This window comes from Pseudomyrmex gracilis, unplaced genomic scaffold (genome assembly GCF_002006095.1).
Source record: "Pseudomyrmex gracilis isolate BER0280 unplaced genomic scaffold, ASM200609v1 scaffold_551, whole genome shotgun sequence".
Taxonomy (NCBI): domain Eukaryota; kingdom Metazoa; phylum Arthropoda; class Insecta; order Hymenoptera; family Formicidae; genus Pseudomyrmex; species Pseudomyrmex gracilis.
The window spans coordinates 13784-23886 of NW_018021135.1; the positions used below are offsets into that span (position 1 = coordinate 13784).

Here is a 10103-nt window from a genome sequence, read left to right on the forward strand (position 1 = left end):
TCGTTAACATTTTCTCGGTCTTCTTGGAATAACTTATACTATTTATAAACATTTTTTTGCTCAAAATTGACTCACCCTACGCTACTGTCAACATTTCAAGAGTTTTTGAACACTTAATACCATTTTTTACACAAAAATTAATACAAACTCTCTTCTCCATTATTTTCAACAGCAAAAAATTGCCGAGCACGCAAACACGAGTCTAACCTTTATGCCTCTCACATGAAAACAACACATGCTATATAGTCAAAACTGTGAACATATGATCGTGACGAGTGTACCAACACAACAAAAAAATTTTGAAAGTAGAGTGTACAGAGCGCGCGAAATTCAAAGAGTCACCTTACTTTTTGATCACACCTCGTATGTGTGATTATATTATGTTTCGGAACGCGGTGCAAAGCGAAGCGAGTAAGACGAGACAGTTGCAGAATTGCAATTTTATATCATATGTGTAGAACGCAGTGCAAATCAAGACAAATATGACTAAGTTGCAAAGGTTGTTGGCAAGAAATAACAATGACAAAGTATACATATTTTATTACTTAATCTAGTTTTGTGTATCGAGAGAAAATCAGAGTTGGATTAGACAACAGGTTGTAATAATAAAAAAATCATTGATTATACACTAATTCATTTATTATACACTAACGTATACACAACGTTATAAGAATAAGCAATATATACGTATACATATTTATTATGTGTATATTATAAACTGTAAATAAAACATTAGAAGTAAGATATTATAGGTAAAAATGTAATACAAACAACATATAAAACTACTATAACAATAAAAAGTAGCACATTCTGCTGCAATATGCCAGTATCTTCGTCCGATTTCTCGTCTGCTTCTTGTATTTTATCGGATGAATTGGTTGAATTGTTCTGTGTATAATATGTTCCGTTGATGACTGTGTTTATGTAATCGCGTCCTTGGCAAACAATCAGGAACGGACAGTATTTAAACCACTTTGCATGTTGCAACTCTCAGGGAACATCTTCCGGATTCTAATCTCTCAATCTTCCTCCGCAATAGTAACACAACGTCTGATCATCTCTTCCCGTGTAATAAAATCCAGCATTTGCCAGATCTTGTTTTGTTTGTTTTGATGATTTTGGCCATGCTTCAAATGTATTGATTCTTGCTTCATAAGTGTCAAATTGTGGATATTTCGGTTTTGACAATATTTTGTTTAACATTCGAATGTTCTCGGTAACATCATCTAAATCGGAAACGGACATAAAACACGTGGGTTTCTCGTCTGCTTCGTCCATTTTTTTCGGAATTGTGCTAGAATCCACACCAATGCCTACGTTGCCGTAGGATAAGTTTTCAACAAATCGACATCGTCTGGACCACCGTTGATGATCGGCCATTGGATTGTCATTTGTTTCCCATTTGCTTATTTCAAGTTTACATTCGAAACATTTCACCTTATCTTCTTCGCCCATGTAATAGAATCCAGCTGCTGCCAGTCTTTCCGGTTTTATCCACGAGCATGGCCAATCTTTAAAACTGGCTAATCAAACAGATTCGAATCTATATTCTTCTTGATAGTTCTCCGGAATACAAGCCATTCTGATGAATATACAATTCTCTTTTTTTATCTCTGTAAACTAATGGTTAAACGCAAACTTCGAGCTCTTAAATATTACTGCCCCCACCGTTTCTTTCAATTGAATTGGACAAAAGATAGTCTCTTCTCCATTGAAATTGTGATTAATTAGCAAAAAAACGAATGTTTACTATGCATATTGTAATTTTATATCTTTGCAACACACACGTTTTTAGTGCATCATCGCATTGCACATATCAGCACAATTCTCTTTATCTCATAGCACAGTATTGGGACAAGACATGAAAGAATAAATTTCTCATTTATTTAATATTTTATTTCGTATATTATGTACAGTACAAAAAAGCACACAAATATATTTCATTCTTTGCTACCATCGCTCGTTTACAAAAACTTAATCTTCTGCTTGCAACAGATGTCTATTCTCCATGAATTCCAGTATACATGCTCTGCAGTTATAGGCTGGTCCACCGATTTTAAACAGTAGTTTAGCGCATGTCATACAGTGCCCACGGTAGAAAAAATAATGTGCTGTACAGGGAATGCGTATCCGTGCATACAACGAATAAATCCATTGGTCCTTGTCGTTCGTAACATTCCACACATATTCGTCGTCGTGGTACGCGTTGCTCTAGATAGAACACTCGCATCTCTGGATCGGCAATATGGAGACAAACACAATGGAGCAGATCGTGATAAGTCTCTGGATGATCTATTGGTCGAACCATTCGATCGAATCGAAATAATTCTCTCCTTCTTCCATCTCGTTCCATTCAGCTTCTGGTGGCAACTTCATAGTCTAAACAGCATAGACAGACTTATACCATTAGAAAAATAGCAATTCAATAAGCAATTCATCAGATAAAAAACAAACGCAAATATGTATCAAATTCGGTACTTACGTTATGAAGTTCTTCAGTAGTTTCTTCAGTAGTTTCTTTTTATAACACTTTGTAGTTAGAATCGATTGATGTGCGAACGTGAGATAGGATTTCTTAAATACTAATTACCCCACCGCTTTATCTCATTTGATTGGACAAGAGATAACTCCTTCTTCAATAACGATTTTGATTATTTAGCAAAAACCAAAAAAATGATATTTTGATGTTCAACTACATAGAATTATACATTTGCGCGTTTTCGGCACGTTCGTATGTAACATGATCCATAGTGATGACTAGCATGATGAGAGCGAGAGATGCCGTCTTGATGTAACAAGATGCGGAAAAAACCAAGACATTTAGATGTTTCAACCGCATACGTATAAAATATCTGCAATTAAAGCTATCGAAAAAACACGTGTTCCAATTCTACATTTGCGAGTTTTCAGCACGTTCGTCTGTAACATAATCCGTTGAGATGAAGAGCGTCTTGATGTAATAAGATTCGTACCTTTTAGTTTTATATGCAGTTAGGTATAAAATAATCGTATAGCTGCAGTGAAACAGATAGACCGTGTACAAACGTTGCAGTCTGATATAAGTTCATCGACATCCTGTAGGATACGAAGGAAGACTTTTAACACATACAGACTTTTAACACATAGATTTTTAACACATTTAAAGGATGAAGTATAAAAAGAAGCGACTTTTGACAAGTCTCATCAGTCTCACTCAAGTATCATCAAGTCTCTAGACTCAGTCTCAAGTACATTGTAGTATTCAGAAGTCTACAAGAAATTATAATATCACGGATATTGTGCGAGAGTGCATCCAGCACACGACCATCGTTCAGCCAGCTGCATCTCACTTACATTACACAGTAAATATGTTGGTCAAGAGCATACAAAAACTCAACACCCAACTGCGCGAATTGCAGAAACACGACCCGGAAGTTAGGATGGGATGGAGAAATGGAGCTCAGCTTCCCCAGGAGTTGTAAGTATCGATAATATATTTCACATACTGCAAGTGTACACATTGTACATTGTACATGTTGCATTTTGTTTTAGAATGACGGCAACAGCTATCATAAGAGACTTGACAGGAGTGCTGCAGACACAGACAACTCGCTTTGAAGAAATGGAGAGTATGGTAAATCAAGTCATTGGATATCTTCATGCTTATGCGAATACACCGCCTCCAAGTAAGTAAAGATGACAGCAAAAAAATACATGTAGTAGACAAGTGATATAAATGTTCTTTTTTCTTGTTATAGGTAATGATGAAATAAAAGCAATTGAAATAGAAGTAGAATAGTTTTTTATATTAGTTTTATATGTTTACTACTTTTATAGTTTATTAGTTTATAATGTTATCATACAAATATTAGTGTATAATATAGTTTATAATACACATTTGTCTAAGTTTAGAAGTAGAATAGTTTTTTATATTGGTTTTAATACTAATAATATTTTGTATTCTTTTATGTGTTAATTAAGTATATTGTATTGGTTTTTTCTGTTTTATACTTTTTAAGTACACTAGTTTATAGAAGTACACGCGCACATCGCGTATATAAGAAAAAAACCACTGACACATCACTTAATGTAAATTTGCCGAACAAACTTCCATGGCACATGTTATAATNAATAGTTTTTATAGTAACATTTAATACTAATAATATTTTTTAATTAGGTTTTACTACTAATAATATTTTGTATTTGTTATGTGTCAATAAGTGTATTATATTGGTTTTTTTCTGTTTTATACTGTTGTAAGTACATTAGTTTATAATAAGTACACGCACACATCGCGTGTATATAAAAAAGACCACTGACACATCACACCTTATGGAAATTTGTCGAACAAACTTTCATGACACTAGTTGTAATAGATTATAGTAATTTCTTAGTTCTAATAGTTTATAAATTGTAGTAAGTTTATAAATTGTAATAAGTTTACACTGCACACTATATTGAATAATTTTATATATTTTATATTATTCTGTGTATTCTGTTTCGTATATTGCTTCTACTTATGCCATCGTATATATTATTGTATAATAAACGAATTAGTTTGTACAAACGATATCTTTATTACCCCAAATGCGTCCTTGCAACACAGAACTAGATTAAGTAAAAGTATATACTTCATCGGTGTTATTTCGTGCTAAAAAACAAAGCTCTGCAACTTAGTCACATTCATCTCGCTTTGCACTACGTTCTACATATAATATAAAATTGCAACTCTGCAACTCTGCAACTTTCTATACTCGTCTGGCTTTGCACTGCATTTTCATCATCAAAATAAATGTTACACGTCTCACTACATTTAAATATTGTTTCTTAAAATATACTTCTGCATGTTCTGAAATACGTATCTACAACTATGACACTGTATGTTGTTCTTTTATATTACAATATATCGTATATAACAAATTATGCGGTTTCTAAATCAGTTACTCCGCATTTTTAGAAAGAAACTACGTTCTACACATAATATAAAATTGCAACTCTGCAACTTTCTATACTCGTCTTGCTTCGCACTGCATTCTCATCGTAGAATGCAGACGTCAACACATTGTGTGGTTTCTTAAAATATATTGTTTGATTCTATCCATTATATATTATATAAAAAGTACATACCTTGGAGTCGCCATATTGCCGCATCGCTATACTGTCATCGGGGCCTGCCGCCATATTGTCGCGTGACGTCACTTCCTGTGACACCGCCATATTGCCGCGTGACGTCATCGGGGCTGCTGCCAACGTGACGTCATTTCTTGCTCCGCCATATTGCAGCGTGACGTCATATCCCGTGACGTCAGAGCCACGCCCCTGCGTGACGTCATATCTTGTAACTTCGGAGCCACGCCCCCGCGTGACATCACACCCCTTCCCCTCCCCCTGTAACGTCATCATGACGTCACCCCTCCCCCTGTGACGTCATACCCCGCATTACCCTCGGAGCTCCTGAATTAGAGTCGGCCCTGTTTTACTACTCATGTACAAAGTGCCAAATCCTTGTTTTAAAAAACATCCCCAAACGTGCACTTTTATCGGGTGTTTGACGGTCCGCTGGATGGATCTATTGGCATAGGTGCACCATGTACGAGTGATAGAAATACGTGCCCAAAAAGAAGCTTCGTGGGAAAAAATTACGTTGTCCTAATCACGGTCCAAATTTTCTTTCGCCCAAATGAATCTTTTTTCAACGTGTTTTTCGGTTAGTAGCGGTTTCTTTATTGTGCTGCAAAATTTCACTTCATGAGCCAGCAATCGTTTTCTTATAGTCTTGCATGACACATTTAAACCTTTTTTGCGCAGAATTGCTTGTCCACGACGCAATGATAGCTGAGAATTCTTCTCGAATACCTGTAAGATCATGTTATCTTCCCTTTTCGTCGTTTTTTGTGCGGAGCCACGATTCTCCAGGTCATCAACATTTTCTACCTCAGAATACCGTTTCACCCACTTGCTAACATATGTCTTCGACTTCTTCATGTATTTAGCAGCCGTTGCGTATGACATTTTTGGCCCTTTCGGATGAGAACACAAGAACACGGCTTCGTAACGTGATTTGTACGCGGCACTCATTGTGAAAAACGTTCTTCTCCGACAAAGATCGAACAAAACTAAATTTTTCTATACAAAGCGAAACGGGGGGAGGGTCTTGCTATCTGCTCGTGTTTACACAACCGCTCTAACGGTTTCCTAAAAAAATTTTTGCCGTACACGCTCTTATTAGACAGTGTACCTTAACTAAGGACGAGATCGTGCGATCTAATGAGGATGTGGAGGATGAGAGGTCGATTTAATTTAATTAATTAATTGTAGAATAAAACATTAATTTATTTTGAGTGATTTTACATAGTTTTTCTTAGGTTCGTTGTGTAGTGTGGATATAGGTTGTGTCGCGAAATTTACAATTAGTAGCAGGGTCATCGCTCCGAGGAGGGAAAGGACAATGTATGTATGTGACACGAAGATTGTGTGAGAGCCTCTGGCGGGTTATTACAATTGTGAGTGAGACGGATGCTTGTGTGTCACGCCGATTCGTGGGATAATTATTGAGATCATTCTAAATCGATTTCAATTATTTCGCGGATTTTGGCGGAGCTATGGAAAAAAAGAGTATAAAACCAGACGAGTGCCATCAAAGTACGGGAATTTAATGGGAAGCAGTTTTCTAGGAGGTGTTGTGGAGATTAACCGGAAGAGGTTGGAAGGTTTATTTTAAACTGGTTGATGACGTAAGGTATTTTGTTCGGATCTGCGATCCGGTAGCGTAGGAGGTGAGTTTGAGGCAATATTGTAATCAGGGGTCGTTCGGTGGAGGGGTCGGTCGACGGGAATTGGAGGATCGTTCGTCTGGTTGCGCGGATGTGGAAGGCAAAGGAGAAGGAGAGCAAGGGGGAAGAGAAGGAGTTGGTGTAGATTGAGTGTCCGTGGGATTTTTAAGAGGACAGGAGGGCTCGGAGTGTCCTGGAGGGTAGATGAGGTGGTGAGGGCGGTGGATTGCTCGCGAGAGGAACAAGGACGAATTGCGTGTCCGCGGGAAGAACGGAGGCGGATTGCATGTCCGCGGAAGAATCGAGACTTACAGGGAAATAAGAAAAAGACTGATATCACGAATCGTCGTGTGTGTGTTTTGAGTGTGTCGTTTGAGCGCGTGTGAGGGGTGTCTGTGTGAGTGTCGCGGGTATTTTGTGCGATAGATCACGCTTCGGTGTAACGTGCCTTGTTAATTGTTCCTGTACTTTAGTATTTTCTTTTACTTAATTTGCTTTTGTAATCACTCACCGCCGCGACAAAGCGATCTTGCCATATCATATCGGCGAACTTTATTTTGTATTTTTTTGTTATTTTTGCCAAGTCGTCGAATATTACGCGGTGTTATAATAAATTGTTTATTTCTTTATCTCTATCTGCAGTGTGGTTGATTGCGACCCTAATCCGAGATTCGTTCGGGACAGCCTTGTTTATTTATCGTCAGACCCACCCCCTCTCCGTTTCAAATAGAGCTAGTCGGCCCATCGTGTCGAGCGACGCACATTTTGACGCGCTCACGCGTCTGGCGCCCAAAATTCCAACCAAGGATCCGTCGGCTCGGCGCAGTGGTGTGCTCGATTTATCATCTTTTTCTCTCCTGCCGATATAGACGTTCCCTATCTCGCGGACTTCCGTCCGTGTCCCGATTTCGTACTTCCGTTTCGGGCGGGACGACGCGAGAAATTCGTACAAACTAAGAAAAACGTTACAGGAAGAAAATTTGGCTGTGTTAGGTCGCTCTGATTTATCGGTGTTGCGTTTTCTCCCAGTCTTGTTTCCGGCTCCGCTGTGCTCAAAGCGAGGGCGGCGATTCGTCGCAGGCTCGGTTCTGCCGGTTGCGTCGAGCTTTTACCGCCGCGCGAGACGGGTGCTTGCAAAGTTCCACTTAAATCGTTAATTAGTTAATGAGCGAATGAATGTTTACTTGGTTGAAGAAACCTGCAGTTAGGTCTTCGAAGATGCTGGAGTAATTTTAACAGTATTTCTTGTGCGTTTGGGATACGAAATTAGAATAGAGACTCGGAAGCTTATCCAGAGCGATTTGAAACCGCGGATATCTATCCGAAAGGAATCGAAAATTATTTTAAACAGTTCAGTATACTTTGTCCGATAATGTTGTTTCTTCAATATATAAGTGGTACAATACGGCGTTAATGAACAAAATAGCAGGATGTTGTGCCAAAAAAAACATCAATATTTGAAAATTGTCCCAAACGTTTCGATTTATTTTAAAATCATCTTTAGTGGATTAATATCTAAGACGACAAAAAGTATACATGATCGGATATATAAAATTATACGCATATATGAAAAACACAATGATTAAAAAACATTATAAGCAACAGTAATAATAACAAACCGTATAATAACACCAACATCCTATGTGTAAATTAAACAAACATGGTCAGTATCACGAGTACAGAGAGACTTGTCATGTCGAAAATTTTGTCGGTACTGATACAAATATCGTAATTCAAATTGTACAGTGAGTGTTAAAGTGTGTATACAATGTGTCTAAACTGATGTAACTAATGCGCCATCTTATTCAATATCGGTAAATAAGACTTATCCAATAATTCAGTATTCCTCATTATATAAAAACTGTTTGTTTGTAATTTGATGTGTATCATTTCTGAAGTAAGTCTTTTGATATAATTCGGTTCAATATCAAGAATGCTCACAGAGTTCCAATCGAAATCGTGACCAGAATTTAAGCAATGGTCGGATATCACTGAATCACAATTGCGATTTTTGACATAACTTCTGTGCTCCTTAAGTCTAGTTTCAAGTTGTCGCTTAGTTTGACCTACATAACTAGAGCCGCACAAATCACAAGAGATGTGATAGACTACATTTTTTTTTGTTTAGACGGAACAATGTCCTTGTGGGTTTTGATAAATTTATTTAACTGACTTAAATTGCGATATGCTAATCTTGTGTTAGGGATGTTGGAACTGTAAATGTTATGTTTATGATCTATTAAAGTTGAAATGAAAGGTAGTACAAAATATTTAACAGGTTCATTTTTGATGGAATTATCTGTTTGTGTATTAAATTGATTAAGTTTGGTTGAGAATAATTTATTTATTTTTTTGTTGATGGAATTGAAAATCAAGTCAAGCGGGTAGTTGGTGTCAAGCAGAATTTGTATGCAATAAAGTAAGTTTTTTTGTTGGAAAATTGAATCGGATATGAGAATTGCTCTATCGACTAATATATAAATTGATCTTATCTTATAACATAATCTTATGACATAATCAATTTTTTTTAAATCAATTTATATCAATTTATACTTTTTTTTTTTTTTTTTAGTTTTTTTTCTTAATTCTTAATTTTCAAAGTTTTTAAGCAAAGTCATTATTTGTTCAATAATAAGCTGAGTGTGGTGAACGGTAGGCTTGACTCAGTTACGGTGGAAGTTGGGAGAAGAGAAAGTCTAGGTGGTTCTTCGGGTCCGGTGAATTTTGTTACTTTACCTTACTTATCGAGAGTAACGGGTGCCATCTTCAGATTACTAAGAAATAAAAATATTAAGATTGCTTACAAAACTTTCAATACTTTGAAGAGTTACATCAAAGTACATAAAGACAGGCTTGACCATGGTTCGAATAGCAATGGCCGTTTTCCTTTTAGGAGACACAGTCGACACAAATCGACACAAGAGTCATTCTGTCTTTGTTTCTCACTGAATACTGAACGAAGACAGAATGACTTTTGTGTCGACTTGTGTCGACTGTGTCTCCTAAAAGGAAAACGGCCAATATTGTTTACAAATTAAGTTGTTCTTCGTGCGATGCGCGATATGTCGGTCAATCTAGTAGGGAATTACGTACAAGAGTTTCGGAGCATCAACGCGAGTTTCGCCAGATATATGATTGCCAATCGGTGGTAAGTAGACACCGAAGCGACACGGGCCACGATTTTGCGTGAGATAGCGTCGAGATTCTCGATTTCGAACAATACCACCAGAAGATTAATCTCGGAGATGCTACATATAAAAATGCATAAAAACGGCTTAAATGCACTGAGATACACAGTTTGTCCGGAAAGTTCCCGGACTGATTTTTTCTAGCGCGGGTAAGCGGCGCTAT

General features: G+C 37.2%; 3 protein-coding genes across 3 annotated transcripts in view; all 3 read right to left on the reverse strand.

Annotated features, from left to right (window-relative positions):
* Positions 1–1011: 1011 nt before the first annotated feature.
* Positions 1012–2376, reverse strand: LOC109861049 (baculoviral IAP repeat-containing protein 7-B-like). Its single transcript, XM_020440533.1, has 2 exons — positions 2306–2376; positions 1012–1519 (listed from the first exon to the last, which is right to left on the reverse strand). Exons 1-2 carry the CDS (start codon positions 2374–2376, stop codon positions 1012–1014), a joined length of 579 nt encoding a protein of 192 aa, XP_020296122.1.
* A 3252-nt stretch (positions 2377–5628) lies between these two features.
* LOC109861050 lies at positions 5629–6057 on the reverse strand. The gene has a single exon (XM_020440534.1). It carries the CDS (start codon positions 6055–6057, stop codon positions 5629–5631), a length of 429 nt encoding a protein of 142 aa, XP_020296123.1.
* A 2174-nt stretch (positions 6058–8231) lies between these two features.
* The window catches only part of LOC109861051 (laminin subunit beta-1-like), a 29883-nt gene continuing 28011 nt past the window's right edge, over positions 8232–10103 (reverse strand). Inside the window, exon 6 of the mRNA XM_020440536.1 lies at positions 8232–9526. Coding sequence (XP_020296125.1) covers positions 9519–9526 — 8 coding nt within the window. The 3' untranslated portion in view covers positions 8232–9518. The remainder of the gene's footprint in view (positions 9527–10103) is intronic.

Excerpts from the sequence above, each read along its gene's own strand:
- LOC109861049 (XM_020440533.1), bottom strand. The coding sequence starts at position 2,376 with ATGAAGTTGCCACCAGAAGCTGAATGGAACGAGATGGAAGAAGGAGAG. Across the intron at positions 1,520-2,305 it reads TATTTCGATTCGATCGAATG|TTTTAAAGATTGGCCATGCT; the intron begins GTTCGACCAATA and ends TTGATTAGCCAG.
- LOC109861050 (XM_020440534.1), bottom strand. The coding sequence starts at position 6,057 with ATGAGTGCCGCGTACAAATCACGTTACGAAGCCGTGTTCTTGTGTTCT.